This window comes from Desmodus rotundus, chromosome 4 (assembly GCF_022682495.2).
Source record: "Desmodus rotundus isolate HL8 chromosome 4, HLdesRot8A.1, whole genome shotgun sequence".
Classification (NCBI taxonomy): Eukaryota; Metazoa; Chordata; class Mammalia; order Chiroptera; family Phyllostomidae; genus Desmodus; species Desmodus rotundus.
Window position 1 is genome coordinate 12,275,740 of NC_071390.1, and position 24,375 is coordinate 12,300,114.

General features: G+C 35.3%; 1 protein-coding gene across 2 annotated transcripts in view; it reads right to left on the reverse strand.

Annotated features, from left to right (window-relative positions):
- NHLRC2 (NHL repeat containing 2) overlaps positions 1-24,375 on the reverse strand; it is a 58,772-nt gene that overhangs the window by 21,814 nt on the left and 12,583 nt on the right. For both annotated transcript variants that reach the window (XM_053922081.2, XM_024555588.4), the window contains exons 3-5: positions 19,454-19,909; positions 16,168-16,289; positions 9,465-9,594 (exon numbers count right to left, since the gene is read on the reverse strand). In XM_053922081.2, the coding sequence (XP_053778056.1) occupies positions 9,465-9,594; positions 16,168-16,289; positions 19,454-19,909 (708 nt within the window). The remainder of the gene's footprint in view (positions 1-9,464; positions 9,595-16,167; positions 16,290-19,453; positions 19,910-24,375) is intronic.

Here is a 24,375-nt window from a genome sequence, read left to right on the forward strand (position 1 = left end):
TGTATTCTGAGGTTATTTTTACATGTATCTGAGCCATTTTAACTAAAAGAACTTGTTCGGGCATATACTCTAAGAAATGATCTTAGCAAGGCTATTTTATTTATATTTTCTTTAACTTCAAGCAGTTTGTATTCAAAAGGAACTTTTCTTCCTTAACTTGCATTACTTTTCAACTGCGATTTAACAACAACAATAAAAAGATGATGGTTCTCAAACTGTGGTTGCTGGAGCCAAGCACTTTACAGAGAAGACCACTGAGGTTTTCTCAAAGCCCCAGAGACAGGCAGTGCTACCAGGTCCTGTTTACAGATGAAGACACTGAGGGTTGGAGGTTAGGTAACTTGCCAGAACCACAGAGCTACTGAATGAAGGAAGGGCTCTGAACGCAGGCAGTCCAACAGAAAAATCTATGTCACATGCTTTTCCCTCTGTATTCTTAATTGCTATCCTATAAAATATAAAGGAAAAGTTTACTTCAATTTAATTTCTCATAGTCAAGTATTTTTATAAACATATTGTATTGAAAGTAATAATGGCATCCATATATTCTGGGGATTCAATCTTTGTTTAGTTATTTTAAAACTGAATCAAAGATTTTCATAATTATTTTATTTTGTTCCTTCCATGGAATGACAAAGCGGGAAGGTGACTATAAGACAAAAAGAGAGCCTTCACCAGAAACCCGTCATGCTGGCACCTTGACCTTGGACTTCTAGGCTTCAGAACTGTGAGAAAACAAATTTCTGTTGTTTAAACAACTCAGTCTGTGGTATTTTGTCATGGCTGCCGGAGCTAAGACATTCCCTTGAGAACAGAAATGAGATGAGGATATCTGTTATAAACACTTACTTAGCTTCATCTAAAGATCCTACTATGTACATCAAGAAAGAGAAGTGAAAAGTATAAAGATTAGACATAAAACTATAATTGTTACATGACAACAGGCTTTTAAAGCCACCACCTTGCCAAAAAACTGCTGTGTTGGTAATATGCGAAAGACCAAATCAGGTCTCCACCACCCAGCTCTCCAAACAGGCCAGTCTAGGGCGACTGGGGTCTACTGTAGGAAGGCAAAAGCGTCACCGTTGTGGTCTCGGTGTACTTACTTCCTTTAAAAGCTTAAGGAATGAGAAAAAGTGACCAGGCCGTGCCAGGTCAGGATTCAGGTCTTTGGGATTCTACACATCGATTAATGGTGGTGGTGAAAATGATTACCATCCAGAACACTTCCTATGTTTAAGGTGCTGAGATAATAAACACTTTACAGGAGGTATTTCCATTAATAATCTAATATTTCCTTCCAACCTTAGTCTAGTATCATCTCTATTTTTTTTAAAGTGAAATTCAAAGAAATTTAATCATTAAATCATTGAAATTCACACAGCTACACCTTGAATAATAATGCATTAGTGAGTCTGACTACATACAGATGATCAGTGTTCCCATCAGAAAGAAGGAATACAGAAGTGAGCCTATGCTCCTCTGGCCAGTTCTCGCTTGACCTGTTCTCTTCTTCCTCCCTTCTGCCCCTGCCCCTGCCCCTGCCCCTGCCCCGTGGATTTAGCTCTGGCTTCAAGTATCCAACTGCACTATCACGTGTGATCGGAAACAGCAGCCTGATCAAATTAACCAAGGCTTTCTACTCCAGGTCCGCTCCTTATGCCCTTCTCTCCCTATAGCTCCTGGCTGACTAATCTTTTACAGGCAGTTTTTCCAGTCCCTTGTCTTTCCATTTTTGGTTTGGTTCAGCTTATCAACATCTTTTTGTGAATTTTATGATGACACTCCATTCTGACTACAAACAATGATAATAACAAACACTTATATATGAAACATTATGTGTGTGAGCCAAGCACTGTTCTAAGCACTTTCCACATATCCTCGTAATTCCCACAATAAGCCTTTGATACAGGTACTGTCAGTATCTTCAATTTAGATGAGACATAAAACCGAGGCATAAAAAGTCCAAGTAACTAGTCCAAAGTCACACAACTACTAAGATGTGAAACTAGTTAGAACCCGTGCAGCCTGGTTCCGAGCCCTAAGCACCACGCTACACCGCCTTGCAAGAAGTGTTTCCTGCCTGACCGTTTCCCTGAGGGCTGGAGGGTTTGTTCTTACAAATAGAATGAGAGTTTAAAAAACAGTAGCCTGGCACTTATAATGCCTATCAAACTAAAGAGTCGTACCAATAATTTACACTGTTCATTCTGGATTTTAAAGTCTAAGGTACAAAGTTGTACTGTTGAGAACAGGGATCAGTTTCATTCCTTGTAGCATAAGTGACAGCCATGTACCTTTCAATTTTAAATTAAGAGTACACTCACTGTCACTGACCTTCAACAGTCACAGATTAAAAACAAAAAAGGACAATGCCAAAAGCTAAAAAGGTTTGGGGAGTATTTTTAAAGGTAAAACCCTCATAATTATTGTATCAACAAGGATTAATAAAAGTTTCAGAAACACGAAAAAATCAGCAAATGAAATATAAAAATGAAAAAATGACCTGCAATCCAGCTTTTAAATATTCTGTATTATTTTAAGCAACTATGACCAAAACAGAGGCCACTGACAGGAACCCTCAAAAGCGTCTGTGACATCATCCATCAGTATAAACAGTTTTTCTCCACAGGCTCTAAACCTCCTCAGAAGCAAAGCCTTAAGCCACTAGGAAAAAGCAGCAAAGCCTGTCCCTGCACCCCCACCCAGGACACAGGAAAAGGCCAACTTGAGAAATGGAAGAAGAGAAGAAGAAAATCTCTCTCCTTCTGGGGGTGTGGCAGGGAATTGTCTTTAGCCAAAGACTCCACATTGACACCAAGCAGAGGTTCCCCACTGCTGGGGGAAAAGCAGGAAACTCTTCAAAACCACTCACAGGTTCAAGGCAGAGTTCAGCTGCCAAAGAGAAAAGGAACAGGAACAAGGAAAAATAAACTCCCCACCTCGTTTCAGGGACCCTGGGCGCAAAGGGCCTCCCGCAGACGGAGGCTGATTAGGACAACCGACAACACTCCCTTAGTGCCCATGCAACCTCGTACAGAGCGACCAGCAGCAGCAGTTTACCCATCGCGGAGCTGCAAAGGTGCAGAGAGAGAGAGAGAGAGAGAGAGAGAGAGAGAGAGAGAGAGAGAGAGAGAGAGAGAGGGGGAGGGAGAGAGAGAGGGAGAGAGAGAACACCACTCTGGGGCTCCCCAAGGCCCAGTGCTGACCCTGTGAAGAGGCCCCGTGCGCAGGCCACTCCCGCGCACAGCAGGAGGACTTCCAACAGCTAGGGGGGCCGGGCAGACAGAGCTCAGAGCAATGATGGAACCCAAGCCCAGCCGGGCTTCTCACTGCACTGACTGACCTTCCGTAAAACTTGATGAAAAACTCCTTCAACAGTCTCATCAGCTGACTAGACACAACTGAGGCAACAATGACCGTAAAGATGAACCAACAAAAATCATCCACACTGAGACACAAAGAGGAAAAAAGGGTAAAATAAGAATTTTTTCCAGATAATAAAGGACACCAAACCATGCACTCGAGAATTCTAAGCAGAATAATTTCTAAACATATCAAACTGCTGAAAACCAAAGAGAAAATTTTGAAGGCAGCCAGAAAAAAACACTTTATACACTAAAAACACTAAATACACAGGAACTAGAAAAATAAGTAAATCAGACACCTTTAAAGCATCAAAGAAAAAAAAGAAAGTCAATCCAGACATATATGGGATAAATGTATCTCCAAAAATGAAGGCTGAAAGCTTTTCCTGACGCCCCCTCTCCTCCCCAAAAAAGGACAAAAGAAACCACTGCCAGCAGCCATCTGCTACCAGAAATGTTAAAGGAAGTTCTTTAGGCAGAAACACTATTATTCAAGGACACTTGGGACAAAAAACAAAAGACAAAAACACCTCTGCCAGTCTGGAAAGCACTTTGATAGTTTCTTATAAAATTACACATTTATCATATGACCCAGCAATTTCATTCCTAAGCATTTTCCCAATAGAAATAAATACTTATGTTTACCTAAAAGCCTGTACATGTGTTTATAGGGACTTAAATAATAATTGTCATAAACTAGAGGCACCCAAAATGTTTATCAACTGATGAATTAATAAACTGTGGTACCACCAAATGAGGAAATGCTACTAGACAATAAAAAAGAACCAACTATTGATGCATGCAGCAACAGCGTCGAATCTCACAAGCATCATGCTAAACAGCACACGCGAGACATGAAAGACTGAACCAGAAATACATTGTTGTAGTGGCTGAAGAGGGTTTGGAGGTGATGGGAGGGAGAGCAAAGGGTCAGGAGAGAATTTCGGGGTGATAGAAATATTCTACATCTTGATTGCAGTAATGGCTATAAGACTGAATATGTTTCTAAAAATTCATGTAAGTTATACCTAACAAGGGTGAATATTGCTTTCTGTAAATTATACCTCATTAACCTAACTAAAAGACATCTTTAAAAAAAACTCAAACAAGTCAATGTGAAAAGAATTATCTCTCAAATTTTAGACATAAAAAAATGCAACTGCTTTTATTTTAATTAAATAAAAATACACCAGTCACACTGTATAAAAGTTATTCTTCAAAAATTCTGTATCATCTGATTTTTAGAGGATGGATGGCTTTATGGTATTTTTACAGCATATTAATGGAACCCTGGAAACACCATCTAAGCACATAAGTACCAACACTACAGACTGTCAGACGAGCACATGAAATGGCTGGGTTTCGATCATAAAAGGCTGTATAGGAACAGCTAACCATCTCTCTAGGGGAAGAACTGATTAAAAGGCCAGGGAAGGTTAATGGGATCCGGGCACATTATCCTTTCTATAAATGATTCTAAATCAGGTAAAGTCTGCTTAGGGAATAGTGGGGGTTTTGAACTTTATGAAACAAAATCTCTCAGGTTATTGTCTGGCATGAGTAGAGTCATGCATTTTAGAAACATGGCAGAGTTTCTGCTGAAAAAATGAATTTACTGTAGTTAGCAATTACTTTCAGTGATAATCAAAAATCAACAAAGACAAAATCACTTCTGTAAAAATCACTGTTATTTTTATGCTTTTATCACTGTAATGGCATAATTAGGTTAAATATTCAGACACTATTTAAAATACATATACAAACACATTTATATATTACATGTATGTTTCAAATAAGCAGAGGTATTTCAAGTTCCTTTGTTTAGTAATGGGGTCTCTTAAGGTATATATTTAACTATGTATTAGTGCTTGTTATTTTTTGTTCTCTTTAATCTATTTTGCTTCTTTTTAAGGTTTAATTTTAATTAAATATGCATATAAATGGATACATGTTATAAAGCTTAAATAATTACTAAACATCCATATGTACACCACTTATCTCAAGAAAAAAAAAACATTTGTGCATCTCTCTGACTTATCAGAAGTCAAAAAATTTATTTTCACTTTCTATTCTTTTAGTTTTACTATATCCAGATTGATCCCTCAATATGTAATTAGTTTTGCTTGCTACTAAACTTTCTGTAAAAGAAATCATATTGTAGGTCCCTTCTGGAACTTGCTTTTATAACTCAGTGGATTCCTTCTGGTTCTTGTCCATGCTGCTAGGTATAGCTGTGGTTCATTACTTGCACTGTAGGACAGCCTAATATATGAAGCCATCACAATACCTAACCTATTTTTTCATGTTTTGCTCCTGATAATGCCACTCTCCAATTCCTAACTATTGTAGAATTTCAGAAACATCTTATCAAATTCTTAAAACATTAAAAAACTTAAGTAGTACAAGAACAGTTTTTCTCAGCCATAATCCCCTTCAAATTGGGTTTAATCTCAAATGTTCAAACCAGTTATACAGTTATGCAACTTAAATTTGTATGAACCAATCCAACATGAATGCAAAAAGGAAGTTGTTTCTATGAAAACAAAGTTGAATATGTTGGAAAGACTCGAAGAAATGTAGCTAAGTCAAACTTGTATTAGGGGTTGTCCTACGTCAAAGATTGGCTAAAAATTGTACGTTTATAGTTCTCAAAATAAAGCATTTTTAGTTTTATGATTATGATTTAATAGATTTTTTCCCTAACATATCAATTATCATAGCCAATCACTTCAGTAAGGGATTCTACTGTATTTATTTAGTTCTACTTTTTTTTAAATCATCACCCAAGGACATGCTTATTGATTTTAGTAAGAGGGGAAGGGAGGGTAAGAGAGAGACAAAAAGAGAAACGTTGATGTGAGAAAGAAACAGTGACTGGTTGGTTCCCATTTGTGCCCCAACCAGGGCCCACACCTATGACCTGGGTACGTACCCTGACTGGGAACCGAACCTGCAACCATTCAGTCTGCAGAATGATGCTCCAACCAACTGAGCCACATCGGCCAGGGCTATTTACTTCTACTTTTATTACACAAAGGATTCAGTCAACTGACAAAGAAATAAACCCTAATAAGATAAATGCATTTAAAGTCAGTAAGAAAACTGAAGCAATAAGTAAATAAGGTAGAAAACAGAGATGAAGTTATACTAATAATAAAAACTGAATGTCATGTTTCCATTACCTGTCACTAACGATAAATTTGTCTTAGTTTCCTAGCTTTCAATACAACACCAACACAATCATTTATGACATTCAAATTTTCTAGGAGCTTTAAAACAAACTTGACGGTTAGGAAAAGGTCTAACTATCTGTAATACTGAGGTCAGAAAAAAATTTCTCCCGTCAGTAATCAGAGATGTTACTTATAAGGCAATAACCGAAAGCACCAGCAAATCTTACAGTAAAAACAGGAACAAGTCCCATAGGGCTGTGTTTTGATGAAATACGTAAATGAAACACATACATACACAAACATATAAATATAAATGAATGTGATTTTATGTGTTGGTATATTATTCAATGAATAACAAGTTGCCAAAATATAGTTTAGTAAAAACAATTGTAAGGAGAGCAAATATTCTGATCCAGTTTCCCCATACTCTGACAATACATTAATCCAGGATTAGATTTTAAAGTAATTCAAAATAGTAGCTCTTAAAACGTTTTTGGGTAACATATTGCTTTGAAACTCTGATGAGAACCTGACCAATTCCTTCACATCTTAATATTAATTTCTGGGAAGTTTAAGGAACTTATAAAGCCTAACAATCAAGGGTAAAAACTCCTGGGCTAGAGTAGTCATTGTGATTTTAAGTCCTTCATACAGTGCTTGGAAACCCTTTTCCGAGCCAACATTTTGAAAGGTATTGAGCTTAAGTGCATTCAAGATTACTCGTCCTCTTGCCAAGTACCTGAAGTGAAGCTATTTTAAGCTGTAAGTTAAAGAAGAGCCACATGCTTCTAATGATCTTTTAAGTTAAGTAAGGTAGGACTCGTTTCCTTTACTGAAAACTGAGCTTAATAATGACACAAGCCTCAGAGAGCATGTCATGCTCCAGCTGGAAGCTGAGGGACTACTCATCAATAGAGCCAAGATTTTCCTTGGAAAGCAATTTGGGTGCGTTCTCAATACAAGACAAACAACCAGAAATTCCATGCTATAAAGAATGATTGAAAAACTTTTCGCCTAGAAAAATAAGCATTCTTTGGCCATTAAATAAGTCCAGCTTAGAAAAGCATCCAGTAAAGTACATCCTGTTTATAAACAATGTAAATTCTGATATATGTGACAAACTGAATTACTGGTCTCAATTATTTACTCCTGTGTAGTAATATTAATATCCACACCTTTGACATGGCCTCATTGCAGGCAAGGTGCCTATCCCTGCTCCATCACTCTGAGCTTAGTTATGTGACTTGCTTTAATAATGGTAGGTAAGCAGATATGAAAGGCTTATTAGTATGTGTAATGGGCTTACTCTCTTATGCTCCTGCCTTCTGCCAAAAGAATATGCTCAGGATGCTCCTGGTCCAAGGAGGAGGAGGAACAAGTAGAGCAGATATGCACCCAAGAAACACCTTGAAACCAAGCCCAGGCTCTGTCTTGTGTATGAGTGAGAAATAAAGGTTTAGGTTTGTAAGAATTTGGGGATGGTTTCTTATGAGGCATTACTGTAGTAGTTACTGACAGATTGAGTAAATATAGGCAGTAAGTTGCAAAATGTAAAAATCAATAACTGAATTCTATATGGACTAGTAACTATAGATCATTGAGGGCTCACACACTAAGGGCAGACGTTTTTCTTTCCTTAGGGAAGGTAACAGCACACCAAAGTGACAATTCTCATCCACTTTGACTCTTTTACTGATAGGAATGCTTCAGACTATTTTTCCACCTATAAGATTTCTGCTGAAATAGCTCAGCAGCAGGGAGGCAGGAGTGGTAAGTCCTAGTGGGGATGAGTATTTTTAACCCTGAAATTACTTAGAATGGCTGGTGCTTGGTGACAAAAAGAAGACGGAGTTGTAGTTAGTTTCACCACTGTTGCAAACTGTCTATGTGTAATCTACTCCCTGACTGCACCGGGAACACACTCTAACCTCATCCTCCTAGCCCCTTGCCACCACGATTATGAAAACACACAACTCCAGAAATGAAAATCCAATAAAAAACTTCTGCAAAATTACCTAAGTTATATATATTAAGTACAGGTAGTACCAAAAGTTCATTCAGTTATTTTATGAATATTAATTATAATTAACAAATTAAGGTCTTTGAATAATAAGCAAATTGGCATCATATAGAAAATTATCTCAAATGTAAAGCCATTCAACTAAACTGATGCTTATTTACTCTATAAATATATTAAGACCATACAAACCATTTAGCTCCAAATTCCATTTTCAATATCCTACTGACTTACTTTATTCATTACTCTGGTTTTAGACATGTAGATAACCATCTCGATATCACTGAGGGCCAGTGAAAAACTGAGTACTTATGCCCCTGGGTCATCTTATAGTAAATTAATGTAGATAATAAAGATTGTAAAGATAATGTCAATCATATTAGTTATTAGCATCCACAAAATTCAGGAGGGTAAAGTGTTATTTTTTTAATTGTTCTAAAGAAGCTATCATGTTTCAATACAAATTTTAATAATCTAAAAAAAGCAACTGTCAGTTTTTAAACTTCTTTTCAAACTAAAATAAAAAAGGCATTGTTAAATGGTATAATTCATGTATAATCTTTTGAACTTCTAAAACTATAACACTTTTAACTTAAGAATTTTCAGAACTACATTAATTGGAAGCTGTGGCTAAGATGAGATTCTTTAACATTAATTTAGAGTAATATATACTCATCATGTATATAAAACATAATATTTAGTATTACATATATATAATAATATATACTCTATCTTGTTTATATTACTGCTGCCCTTACTTTTACACAACTAACAAATCCCAAGCCAGAGGCATAAAAGTATAAAATTACTAGCAACAGAAGTAATCCAAATGAACAGACCCAGAATATTTTTTAAATCTTATATTAAACAAAGTTTACTTATATTTTATATTAAAAGTTTACATACCTGATGATCCCCAGACTACATCCCACGGGGAACTAATGGGCTGCTCCTCTCCTTTAGCTCCACCTTCTTTATCTGTACCTTGGATCCCAATGCCAGCTACGGTGCTCACCATCTCAGCTTCCAGGTCAATCTGCAGTAATGAATACATACTTTATGCAATACGTGTTCCTTTTTATTTTCTTTTGGTACATGAAGATTTTCAGTATAACATATAGCAAGTATTTGCAACACAAATATCCTTTCTCTTACAAAAAAGCTTAAAAAAAGGTTAAGTATAGGGTGGTCTTATTATTCAAAAGCACAAGACTCAATCCTTTTCATTCCTTATCCATCTGTTCCCTGACCTTCCTCCTGCCTGCCTCCCTCATCATGCTTCTACCGGACCTGGTGCTGATCTCATCTTAACTAAAATGTTTTAAAGGTAAATGCAGTTGGGACTCCTATACCATTGCTGGCGGACAGACTGATAGTTGCTTAAAATATGTGATAAAGCAAGTAAGTGAAATGTGAACAGGTGGTGTGTATATGGATCTTTGCTGCAAAATTCTTTTAACTTTTCTGTGTTTGAAAATTGTCATGGTAAAATGTTGGGGGAAGGGTTTCAGGAGGTGAGACAAGAGCCTTTTTTTCAGTAGAATGCACTAGTTTTCAGTTTAGGCAAGACAGTGTAGTAGAGCTAGGACCGCCTGCGTTCAAATCCCAGATCCTGGACTTACTAGCTATGGGATCTTAAGAAAGTTACATAATGATCTGTGCTTCACTTTCCTGTAAAAGAATGAAAATCAGTCATTATGAGGATGAATGGATGGATGATACCTCAATCAGTAATTAAGCTCTATATGTGTCAATTACTACCGCCAAGCATGACTGAAATTCATTTACAAAGGAAATATAAATGACCACAGGTCATTTTTACATCTTCTTTTGAAAAATGTCTGTTCAAATCTTTGACCCATTCTTTATTGGGTTGTCTTCTCATTTTTTAATTGTAGGGACCTTTATATTTCATAGATACTAATCTCTTCAAAGATATGTTTTGTGAATTTTTTTATTAGTTTTTGACAGCCCATGTCTTGTTTTTTCACCTTTTTAACCGTAATTTTAATGAGAAATTTAAATTTTGATAAATTAGAATTTCTTTTTTTTTTCCTTTTATGGTTGTGTTTGTGTCCTGTCTTTGGAAACCTTTGCCCACCTGCAAGTCATAAAGATATTGTTTTTGTCTAAAAGCTTTAAGATTTCAGTGCTTAAATGTAGGCGTGTGATGCACCTTGAATTTGTACACTGTGTGTGAGGTGGAGGTCATGTTGCTTTTTTCCCCTACACGGGTATCCAGTTGTTCAAGCACAATTTGCTAAAATGACTTTCCTTTCCCCCTTGGCTGATTGGATGCTTTTTGGAAAATCAAATAACTTTGTTATTTGGTATGACATTTCTTCTAGGTACTTCATTTTTTTTCTTTATTGATCTACATATTCTTAAGAAAGTAACACAGTCTTGATTAGTGTAACATCACAGTAAATCTTGAAATCAAATACTGTAAGTTTTTAACTCTGTTCATCTTCAAGATTATCTTAGATGTAATAAATCCTTGATTTTGCCTTTTCATGTAAATTTTGGAACCCACTCGCTATTATCTATAAAAAAGCCTGATGGAGTTCTGACTGGGATTGCACTGAGTCTAAAGATCAATTTGGAGAGAGCTGACATCTTAATATTGAACCTTCCAATCCATTACTGAATTAATTTTTCTCAGTAATGCTTTATAGTTTGAATTACACAAGCCTTGTATGTATTTCATTAAATCTAAACTTACTCTAAACGGACTGAGCCCCATGCCCTCGTGTAATAAAACCTGTTCAGAAAAAAAAATGTATATATATTTTTGTTGCTACTATAACTAGAATTTTAAGATTTTAATTTCCAATTGACTATCAGTAGTTTATAAAAACACAGTTGATCTTTTTATAGTGACTTTGCATTGTGCAACCTTCCTAAATTCTCTTATTAGTTCAAGTAGCTTTTCAATAGATTTCTTAGAATTTTCTACGTACATGACATGCCATTGGCAAATAAAGACAGTTCTTCCTTCCCAGCCTGTATACCTTTTATTCCTCTGCTGTCTTATTACAATGGCTAGTACTGCCAGTACAATATGTAGTAGGTATAGTGAGAGTAAGGATTCTTGCCTTGTTCCCAATCTTAGAGGAAAAGCATTCAGTATTTTGTATTAAGTGTAGCTATAGTTGTAGATGCCTTTTATCATATTTATGTCAATTTCCTTGTGAAGTTTGCTAATTTTTATCATGAATAGGTATTAAATGTTTTAAATTTTTCTGACTACATCTAATACTCAGTTATTATCTTTGATTCCTTTACAATGGTGAATTACATTGATTTATTTTAGCAATATCCTCTAGCATTATTTTTAGTGGCATCTCTAAAATCTCTTGAAATTATAAAGAGTATTATTCATGTGATATCTATATTTTTACTGAACTCAAATCTGCAAAAATGCAATAGGCAGCTAGGAATAGGCCCTTGAGTTAATCTTGATTTAAGAAATGTATTATAGAAATTGATGTAGTAATCAAAGAATTCCTCTCCCAAAAAGCCCCAGGTCCAGGTGATGTTACTGGAGCATTCTACTGAATGTTAATGTTCAGAAACATTAATTACTATGTTAGACCAATTTTTCCAAAAGTAAACAGTAAAAAAGAAGAAAACTAACTAGCTCATTTGATTAGGTGTGACCTTGATTGCAAAACCAGTATAAGAAAAAATAGTACCAGAAAATATAAAGCCATTTAATTAATAAACATACATTTTTAAGTACTAAATACAATTGTGGATAATCAATTCCAACTTGACTTTTAAAAAATTTATCATTAGGTAAGGTTTATCCTAGGAATAAAATGACGGTTTCACATAAAAATATCCATTAATATAATTCATCACATCAACATACTGAGGTAAAAAAAAAAAATTTACACAACTACTTCAATAATGTAGAAAATTTATTTTATAAAATTATACAATAAAATAATTCTTCGTAACTAGGAATATAAAGTTTCCTCACGAATATTTTCCCCAAAGCTACAGGAGATACTAAACACTGCGGAAAATGCACACTCTCCCTGCATGATTATGAGCATGACAAACACCACTGTCATTGCTAATACTTAAGGAGCAACTAAGATTCCATCCAGCAATATAATAAAACAAGAAGTACATAAATAAGAAGGGAAAGTATAAACCTGACATTTGTTTCTTGCAGAAATGGATAAGCTGATCCTAAAATCCACCGGGAATTAATTATAAGGGACCCAGAACAGCCAAACAATGTTGAAAAAGAAGACTGTGGGAAGACATGCTTAAATGATTTCAAAACGTACTAAAAGTTACAGCAGTCAAAGCAGTGTGCTAGAGGTCAAGGGCCTAGACTTGAAAGTCCAGAACTGAAACCATGGATGCATGACTACTTGATCTTCTGCAAATCTGCCATGATTATTCAATGCAGAAAGAACAAGTCTCTTCAAAAATGGTTCTGGGAGACATGGATATCCACACGCAAAAGAATGAACTGGATCCATACCTCACACCACATACAAAGATTAACTCAAGATGCATCAAAGACCTAACTAAGAGTCAGAACTCTAAAACTCTTAGCAAAAAACATGAGTAAATTTCTGTGAACTTGAATTTGGCAATGGATTTTTACATGTGATACCAAAAGCATAAGCAATGGAAGAAAAAAACAATAAATTAGGGAATCACCAAAATTTAAATTTTTTGTGCATCAAAAACATGATCAAGGAAGTAACAAGGCAGACCACAGAGTGTGAAAAAGTATTTGACAATTATATATTTGATAAGGGATTTGTAACTAGAATATATAAAGAACTCTTACAATCCAATAATAAAAAACACAAATAACCCAATTTAAAAGTTGGCGAAGAATCTGAATAGACACTTCTCAAAGGAAGATGCCCAAGTGGTCCGTAAGTGGAGGAAAAGATGCTTGACAGCATTGTTCATTAGGGAAATGCATATCAAAAGCACAAGAAACCACTGTATACCTAGTAGGATGGCTAGAATTTTAAAAAATGGAAAATTTACAAGTAATGGTGAAGATATGGAGAGATTAGAACCCATCTATGTTGTGGGTAGAAATGTAAAATGGTGCAATCACTGTGGAAAGCAGTTTAGCAGTTTCTCAAAAAGTTAAAATATAAAATATAAAACATATGACTCAACAATCTGAGTACTTAAGTATCGACCCAAGAAAAATAAAGTATGTCCACACAAATCTTGTACATGAATTATTTATTCATAATAGTCAACAAGTGGAAACACCCTAAATGTTCTTCAACTGGGGACTGAACAAACAAAATGAGGATATCCATACAATGGAATGCTAGTCAGCAATGCAAAGGAATAGACTACAGATGAACCTCAAAGACATTACACAGAATGAAAGAAGCCAGACACAAAAGACCATTTACTGTATGACTCCATTTATATGAAATGTTCAAGAGACTCTGTCTCTTTACGATCAGTGCTGTGGATGGGAATGGGGATTAACTGTAATGGGTGTGAAGGTTCCTACTGGAAAGATGAAAGTGTTCTGAAGATGATTTATGGTTATGATCACACAACTTGCTAAATTTACTAAAAATTCTTGACTTCTATACTTGAAATTTAATGTTACGTAAAATATATAATTTGTTGGAAAAAATAAGTACACAAAACACTACGTTTTACAAGGTCATATACAAATAAAAAGATGAATTACACATATCAGAATGGCTTCCTGCAGATGTGTTCATGAAGAAAAAAATGGGAATGAGAAAGAAGAGGGATTTATAAGTTAATAAATTATTCAAACAAGAGGCAGGTCAACATGGAAAAATACAAGCTGTAAATGTAAGGTTATGATCAATCCTCTGTAAATGAGGTCTTAAAAAGTAAAATACAATAAATATTTTAAAGAGAGAGGAAGAAATAATAATTTCATTTCACTTCCAACTTTTGCAGAAACTGAATTAAGTCACATAATATAAAAATAACTTCAGGTAACCTAAACTTGTGATTATGTTATTTAAAAAGTACTTGAAATGCAGTCAATATTTCAAAATCCAGTAAGGTCCAAAGCAAGAGAAATAACATACAACTGAAAAAGGACAAGTCCTCCCTCAGTGTCACAGGGTAAACATTTCTCACTTCAATACCCTGTGAGAAAGAAATCTATGAGGCAATGATCTATTAAAGAAGCATACAACCCCAAAAAGATTATTATAAATACTTACCTTTAAAGACTTAGTAAAAGAAACACACTTTTTCCCCAAAATACATACCATGAATTCATCAGTCCTATGAAAAGTTCTGCCTAAAACGTGATCCTGGGTCAATTAAGTTCGGAAATACTACGGCACACATATCCCCAGAACAATGTATTCACAATACATTATTAGTGTGCTAAAGTATCTAAGAAGACAGTCTCCAGGACTTTCAAAAAACTGAATGTGTTTTAATTAATAAATCCAAGAAAATCCTTTTTTCATTAACACCTTTCATATTAAAAAATATATACACTTTAAAAAATGCCTCACTAAAAAGATATCATTTGCTCAGAAATTAATTTTCAACAAGTATCTTCTGAACGTCCACTCTGGGCCAGGCCGGTGCTAGGTGCTGCAGAGTTCAGAGGTCAGGAAAACAGCTTTGTGCCCTTGTGGAGCAGAACAGTGAATATCACATGTATAATACACGATAATATTGTTAAACAAAATGGGCCAAAAGGTCAATGGAGAAACAGCAAGAAAAGCAAGGAAGTATCTGAAACGATGTATTTAGGCAGAATGGGTTAGATAAACTTATTTTCAAAAAGGTCAGCAACTTAAAGACTACTGGATTACAGTCAAAATATTCATCACTATAGAATGTTTAAATAACTACATACTTCTATAATGGATATGATGCAGTCCTATCATTCATGTGACTAATATGGAAAAAAATAAGTTAAAAAAGGACTGCAGAAGATTCTCTAGTTACATAGGATTCCACCATTTGCTTAAAAAACGATTGTCTAGAGTCAGTTTTTTAACTATAAGTTTATTTGCATATGAATCCAAAATTTCTGAAAAGACACATTTTAATAATGGTTGGTTACTTGTGGGGACCTGGAATAAATAATCAGGGACTTTTTTTTACCTTTATGTATTAATTCACCTTTTAAAAACGAAATCACATATTACTTTTATCATGAGATAAAACAAATTTTAATTGACCAGTATTTGCAGGCAAAGCAAAAGAGCTGAAAGAATACAGGGAGTGGTATGATTTTTTTTTCTTTCTAGGTTTCAGAAATTTAACTGAAAAAGGACAAAGCACCATTTTGTAAGTAGTGGTTTGGAATATATCGCGAAATGAAGAGCTTTTGGTAGATCAGGCACGTGACTACGAAAACAAGGACCAAAAAGGGAGCTGACTGAGGAGTTTATCTGCTGAGACCACTACGGGCTGACTCACAGAAAAACAAGATACCTAAGAATGAAACCAAAACCAGCACCTCTAAAAACAGCTGAATGAGGATGATTTGAGGTATGTTAGCATCACCTTCTCACGTTAAACACTAATGTAGCAATATGTATCAGTTTTTCTGATCAGAAGTATTAAAACTTTATTTAAAATGGAAAATTACCTTTCTTATAAGGTGGTTTTCTGTATCTGCCACATATATGATATTGTTCATTATGGCTACGCCCTGTGGTGAATTAAAAGTTGACTCTGAAAATATTCCATCTTTTCTTCCAGGATCAGGTCCTAAAAGACAGATAAACCATAAGACGAAATTTTTCCACTTAATAAAGCCCCCAAAATAAAATTTGTATTTAAAGCTGAAATTTCAACATAAATAACGTGACGTTCTGTGAACACTAAAATGCTCCCAGAGACACCCGTCCTCCCCCAGAGTAGCGATGCTGCTGCTGACAGCTGCCTGGGTACCTGCTACCAACACACCCACCCAACCAACCTGCATCAGGAGAAAATGCTCTCAGACGCATCTTATTCCCCATTACCTAGACCAGAGAGAACTGAATGTTATGTTAATCTGCTAGCACCTAGATGAATAATATTTACCAATTTGGGAAGACATGCTCATTTGGTAATTCCATCGCCCTTGGACAACACAGGTTTGAACCGTGTGGGTCCACATATACATGGATTTTTTCATTTATTTTAAATTTAAAGATCTAATTGGCTTTATTGAATGATTCATGAATCAGGCTGCATTCCCATCTAGTAAATAGAAAGGAGCTCCCTATGTAAGTGTTTTTCAATAAATAGTGTAAATGTATTTTCCTTAAGATTTTCTTAACATACTTCTCTAGTTTACTTTGTTGTAAGAACACAGTATATAACACATAATATACAAAATATGTGTTCATTGATTGTTTATGTTATCAGTGAGGCTTCTGCTTGGGAAGTCGAAAGTCACGTGTGAACTCTCTCCTGCACGGATGGTTGCCACCCAGACTCACATTGTTGAAAGGTCAACTGTACAATGAAAATCAACTTTCCTTACAGAAAGATACACATACCCATAAAACGTCACAAATAATTCAAGGGGTTCCTAGACCCTCAAGTCCACTCAAGCATTTAATAGTCCATGAACCTAGGTTCGGAATCCTTCATTCACTACTTCACTTTGCCACAAATATTTCATAAATACTGTGCAAGCCAGAGTGATTCTAGTCTAATGGCCTGTTTTTCAGCCTTTGCAATACATGTTGAGTTTCAAGAGCAGACAGTACACGGCATAATGAAATACAATTGTTATTTCTTTGACCAGAAGACAAGCCATTCAAAGCCTCTAGGTCCGCATTTCGAAACTGCTTTGCAGAACTCCACTGTCTGCAAGACGTTACTAAGAGAGGTAGTAGAGTGGATAGGAACATACAAATTCAAGAGCCCAGCAGACTCGGTTTAAATCCCAGCTCTCCATCTTCCAGGCTGACGACCCGGGCAAGTTCTTCGTGTCAGTTTGTCTTCTGTAAAATGGAACTAGTAATATTCCTAACTCATAGCACTGGAAGGACCCAATAAACTAACACAGGTAAAGTGCTTAGAATAATGCCAGACATACATGTATCACTAATATTACCAACATTATTATTACTATTATCAATAGTTTTACTATTTTTGCTAGTAATAACACTATTATTGTTGGTGGTGAGAGTTCCCTGATGGGAAAAAAGGGACAGAACTGTGGTCACTTAAATTCGAAGATACTGTGCTCTGCTATTCATAAGGTACATCAGCAGAGTCAAAGACACGAGAAGTACAGGGAAACCACCACCAACAAAAATCTGTTCAATCACATCGACCAGTGTTTCCTGAGTATATGACCACAGAATTCTTTTTTGAAAATTCTAGAATAATTATGCATTTATTACAAGAGCATTCCTAGAAATATATTTGGGAAAGCTAGCTTGCTGCTAGTTACCTGTTTAACAAAAAAGAATATTTCCCCTGGCTGGTGTGGTTCAGTTGGTTGGAGCATCGTCCTGTTAACCAAAAGGTCACAGGTTCGATTCCTGGTCAGGGCACATGCCTAGGTTGTGGGTTAGGTCACTGGCTGGGGCATATAGGAGAGGTAACCAATCAATGTTTCTCTTCCTCCCTCCCTTGCTCTCTCTCTAAAATCAATAATCATGTTGTCGGGTGAGGGGAAAATAGTGTCTGACCCACAGAAAAAAACAGAAACTCTCCTTCTGTTTAAAAAAAATTCACATACACTATTTTGAAAATTTAAGAATCTATTAAAAACTCTTGTAACCATTTAAATTCAACCTGCTACAACAGATACTTTTTGAGTAACAGTTCTCCTAACTGCATGTCATAGACCAAAATACTAAGTTGCTAAACAAAATAAACAACATAAAATACACGAACTCGAACAAAAGCAATGACCAAGAAACAAAAAATTCAAGAGCTAAGGGATAAGTTGGCGTGCGAAGAGTAACACTGGGGGTTAGGAGTATGATTCGTGTACTTGCATTAGGAATGTAAGTGTTCCTACTTTATGTACCACTGCTGCATGTGTCACCAAAGCAGAACTGCCGAGATGAGTCACTTTTCTCTTTAATATGTCGTTAATGATAAATTATTAACAATTAAGATTTTATTAATTATGCAGACATAAGTAAGTAAGAGCCCTTTTCAGATCTACGGCCAGGGAGACGTGGAACAAAATGGTCCATGCTTAAATGATACTTATCTTTTGCTACACTAAAGGGAAATGACCCAGAAGCATGCTTACGTTCTTATGGAAGTAAACTTATATACAAATCCTAGGTTATTTATTTTATAATCTAATTCTAAAGTTCCTAGGGTACTGTCCCAGTCTTAAAAAAATAAAAATATGGCTATATTTTGGTGGAAAGTTAAATACAATACTTCCATTTAAAATGTCCAAAATTCAAAATGTATACAGAGTACAGCGTAGAGCCTCAAATAATGTTCAGCACTGTTTTACTGTAACGTTGCTGACACTCTATAGGAACGTAAGTGAACTCTTCTTTGTATCAATCAGCCTCTGTAAAATTTGTTCTATGTCATTTCACGTGAAGTTGCAGAACCTATTGATGATGTTAAATGAGGACCTACTGTAATACTTTCATAAGATACAATAAGTATGGTAGTTTTTTTAAAAACAAGATATACAAATACATTTTCAAAAGTATTGATTTAAAGATTTCATTCTTTTGACATGAATAGGGCTTTATATGTATCTTTGTTTTCTGAGGGAAAAGAGATTAATTCAGATACCACCCATTAATTAACAACATAATTTCATGAAGTTAAAAGTCAATGCATACTGGCCTTCTATAATCAGGTCTTATTTATAAATTTCAATTTTAATGCATTTCCTTGAACTGTGTTATTGAAGTACATTACATATCATAATTAGAAACAAACTTTACCTCCAATGCTGTACTGAATTTGTCCATTCTTCCAGACGACCAAAATTCTATGATGTCCAGTATCTGCTATTACCAATCTCTTAGAAACATGGTCTACTGTTACTTTGCCAGGAAATAGCAGTGGTGAAGGTGGCAAAGTATCTTTATAGAGCTTTATTCCAATTTTATTATCTCTGATCTGTCCCCTGTCTTTGTAATACTTTAAAGCTATTGAAGTATACAAAAGTAATTTATCTTTGTGTCCCTCCCCAATCAAAGAAAACAACATGTTTCCACGGGGTCCAAGTATGACCAGAGTGGGCCAGCAGGACACCTCCAGTTCTTGCCACAGGCTGGCGTCCGCGTCATTAACCACGGGGTGGGTGATGTCATATCGAAGAACAGCACTCCTGATGTTATCCAGGACTTTTTCATTTGGAAATTTAGCTGAGTGAACACCAACAATCAGAAGACCATCTAAATGAAAAGAAAGCACAAGTTAAATATTATTAAGTATTAAAGTCTGAATAGCATCATCCACACATTAGGTGTTGGGTCATTAATAAATATAAACAGTCCAGAGATAAAAACAAGAAAAAAGAACTAAATTAGTGTCTCCAACACATGTATAGAAATTAATATTTAAATCTCATGACAATCTTAGTAATGACATAAAAACATCTGATCAAAGCCATCTGGCTATTTCAGGGTTAAAACTCTTTGTCTCCTTATTCTAGACAAAGCTTTAAAAACACACTGTTGTTATATGAAGATGTTGAAGTTTTGTTAACTTCTCCCCCAGCTGCTGTAAGCCTCTTTGAAATTACAAAGCAGAAAAAATGCTTTTTGTTGGTATTTACTGTCAACACTCTCCTAAATTTTTCTGACCTATGTTATAGATTAACAATGATACAAGCAAGATATTTCCATAATATAAGTTCTTTAATTTATTTAAAATTCCTATTATTTTTAGTACAAACCTTATTGTAGATAGCAGAACTGCTGAAAACTAATAACAATATATTTCTTTGTCAAGAAGATAGTATGGGGGGAAAAAAGAAATGTTAACCTGAATTCGAGAAAAAAATCAGTACTGACTACCACGGTAGTAGAGGTAATAATGGCTCTAATTTCCCAACACACCCATCAAAGCTACACAAGCCAGAATGAAAAGAAATAAAAGCCACACAAACTGGGATGTGTAATTCCCTGACAGCTCATCCTTCCATTTACAACTATTAACTCCAGCCAAACTCCACACATGTACACATACCCCACCCAAGGACTGAAAAAAGTTAACAAAAGCATGTCGACTGTTAGAAACTTGGAAAAGCAAACCACATGAGAATGTTTCCAGTTTTATTTTGTTTTGCTTCCCTTTCCATGGCTTCACACTGAGGTTTTGATGCCACACATGTGGCTAGAACTCCAATAGAAATCCCACTACCTTTCTGGCCCAAAGAACCAGGGAGAGGATGGGAGAAACCCTGAGGGAAAAAAGGTGATTCCCTATTTCTGAGTATGATTACTCACAAGTCTCGGCTTAACTCCTAAACTACACATGTGTGAGACAAACCCAAAACCTATAGCAAATGCTTGGAGAATGAGAATGGAATTACTAGGTTGATGGAAGGAGAGAGAGAGATGATGATGGAGGGCAAAAAAACCCTTACTGTTTGAACTAACAGGTTTGAATACCTACTAACACAAACCTATCAATGTATTCCCCAGAGGTTCAGAACAAAACCCAGAGCCTGCTTATCATAACATCTCACGGTCCAGGATACAAAGCAAAATTACCTGACACTCAAAGAACAAGGTAATGTTACCTACTGTGAAATGACACCAAAATGAGGCAGGTGATTTCAGATAGTACACAGTCTTTAAAGGAGCTATAACTATACTCCATAAGGTAAATAAACATACTCTTGAAATGAAAAGATAAAATATAAAGAGAAACGGAAACTGTAAAAAAGGAACTTTTTTACATAAAACCTTTAGAACTGAAAAATACCATATTTGAAATAAATCCACTGGATGAACTCAACGGCAAAGAGGAGACGCCAGAGAAAAGAGTCAATGAACCTCCAGAGAGCGCAGCAGCCTCAGTGCTCTCACCGCCCGGGGAGGTTGCAGGGATGCAAAAGCCAACATCTGCAAACCCCTCTGCCTTCCGCTTGGCAAAAAAGAGGCCTCCATACCCGAGGCTCATAAGTTTTAGTGTTATTATCAGTAATATTAACAAGACGTAAACTATGCTGCCTATATTTTCCCTTATGGCAGTGTAACAATTATATATCCATTTTCTGTCTTCAAAATATTGCCCTGACCCACCTCTTGCAATACATAGTCTATTATTCTTTGTAACTGAGGAATAATTGTGGATTGATAAAGAAAACAATAAAAATGACTCTGTTATTGCCCTTAGAAAAATAAAGATAGCTCAACAGAAATTATCCAATCTAAAGAACACAAAGAAAGAAGATTAAAGGAAAAGAAAGAACAGAATCTCAGGGACCTGTGGAATAGGGATCAGTTCCAAGATTTCTAATATATGTGTAATTGGAATCCAGAAGGAGTGGGGATAGAGATTGGGGTAGAAAAGTAATTGAATAATGCAAAAACTCCAAAAAATGTGGTTAAAGGTGGACATTTACATCAATGGATAGATCATCCAGACAAAAAAAAAAATCAACAAGAAAGTGGTGGCCTTAAATAACATATTAGACAGACAGACTTAACATACGTATGTACAAAATTTCCATCCAAAAGCGACAGAACACATTCTTCTCAAGAGCACATGGGACGTTCTCAAGGGTAAACCATAAATTGAGACACAAAATAATTCTCAATAAATTTAAGAATGAAATCATATCAAGTATCTTTTCCAACCATAACAGTAAGAAAGTCAACTACAAGAAGAAACTGGAGAAATCATAAATATGTGAAGAATAAACACGCTAGAGAACAATTATTCAGTCAATGAAAAAAATCAAAGGAGAAATAACAAATGAAAATGAAAATATGGCTTATCAAAATTTACAGAATACAGTGCTAAGAGGGGAATTTATAGCAATCCAGGCTCACCTCAAGAAACAAGAAAAATCTAAATAACTCCATACATAAACGAGAAAAAGAGCAAACAAACCCCAAAGTCAGGAAAAGAAAGGAAATTATAAAAATCAGAGCTGAAACAATTGAATATAGACTAAAAAGACAATACAAAAGATCAATGAAAACAAGAGCTGGCTCTCTGAAAAGATAAAAACGATAAACTTTTAGCTACTCAGAAGAAAAGAAGGCTCAAATAATTAAAATTAGAAATGAAAAAAGAGAAATTACAATGGATACCACAGAAATACAAAGATCACAAGAGGCTAATAAAAACAGCTACAAGCTAACAAATTAGAAAATTAAAGAGGAAATGGACAAATTATTAGAATCATACTGAATTTGACTAAATCATGAAGAAAACAAAACATCTGATTAGAACTATCACTAGTAAGATTGAAACAGCAATCACAAACTCTGAAAAAAAGCAAAAGTCCAGGACCAGACAGCTTTACTAGTGAATTCTAACAAATATTCAAAGATTTCATACCTATCCTTTTCAAAGTCCTCTAAAAAACTGAAGAGGGGAATGCTTCCTAATTGATTTTACAAGGCCAGCACTACCATATCAAAACCAGACAAGGAGAACACACGAAGAAGAAAATTATAGGCCAGTATCTCTGATGAACATAAATGTAAACATTCTTATGAAATATCACTACTAGCAAACTGAATACAACACCACATTAAAAGGATCATACGCCAGGACCAAATGGGATTTATATGAGAGCTGCAAGAATGGTTCAACATCTGCAAATCAATGTGACACGTCACATTCACAAATTAAAGGATAAAAGTCATAGGATCATCTCCGTAGATGCAGAAAAAGCGTCTGATTAAGATTCAATATACATTTATTTTAAAAAAACTCTCAATAAAATGGGTAGAGAAGAAAATTATCTCAACATAGTAAAGGCCATATATGATAAACCCACAGTTAATATCAAACAGAACAGTGAAAACTGAAAGCTTTTCCTGTAAGATCAGGAGCAAGACAAGGATGGCCACTCTCATCGCTATTATTTAATGTAGTATTGAAGTCCTAGCTAGAGCAATCAGCAAAGAAATAAAAGGCATTCAAATTGGGAAGAAAGAAGTAAAGCTGTCACTATTTGCAGATGACATAACTTTATATACAGAAACCCTAAAGACTCCACCAAAAACTATTAGAAATAATAAACAATACAATAAAGTTTCAGGGCATTGGGTTGGCCAAAGAGTTTTTTTCCCATAAAATAGAAGACACAATTTTTATTTTACCAATAACTTAACTGAGTTGGGTATTTTGAGTAAGTCAGCTATCTCCCGTGTGTTAGAACGTTGATTGTTCTCAACCTCTGGACTTGATTGCTATCAGCTTTAACTGGTCTACCCAATCGTGGAGCATCGTTCAGCAAGAACTCTCTAGCACAAAACTTCACAAACCGCTTTTGACACACTGGATCACTCATGGCACCTTCTCCGAAAACTGCACAAATCTTTGTGTTTCAATTGCCTTTTACCTTTCCTGAAATAATAAAGCATAATATGCAAAAATGTTTCGTGTTTTCTTCCATCTTCAACATTAAAGTGGCTACACAGAAATTCACTGATTTTGATAAGTCTTTTTAAATGCATGCTGATATGACAGCTGTCGCAATACAATCTAACAAAATTTTTTCAAATGAAGTTAAACACAACTAAGAGCTACTAGAGCCATCTTTCAGAAAAAAACCCAACGAACTTTTTGGCCAACCCAATACAAAATCAATTTACAAAAATTGCTGCATTTCTATACACTAATAACAAAAAATCAGAAAAGAAATTAAGGAAAAATCTCATTTATGATTGCA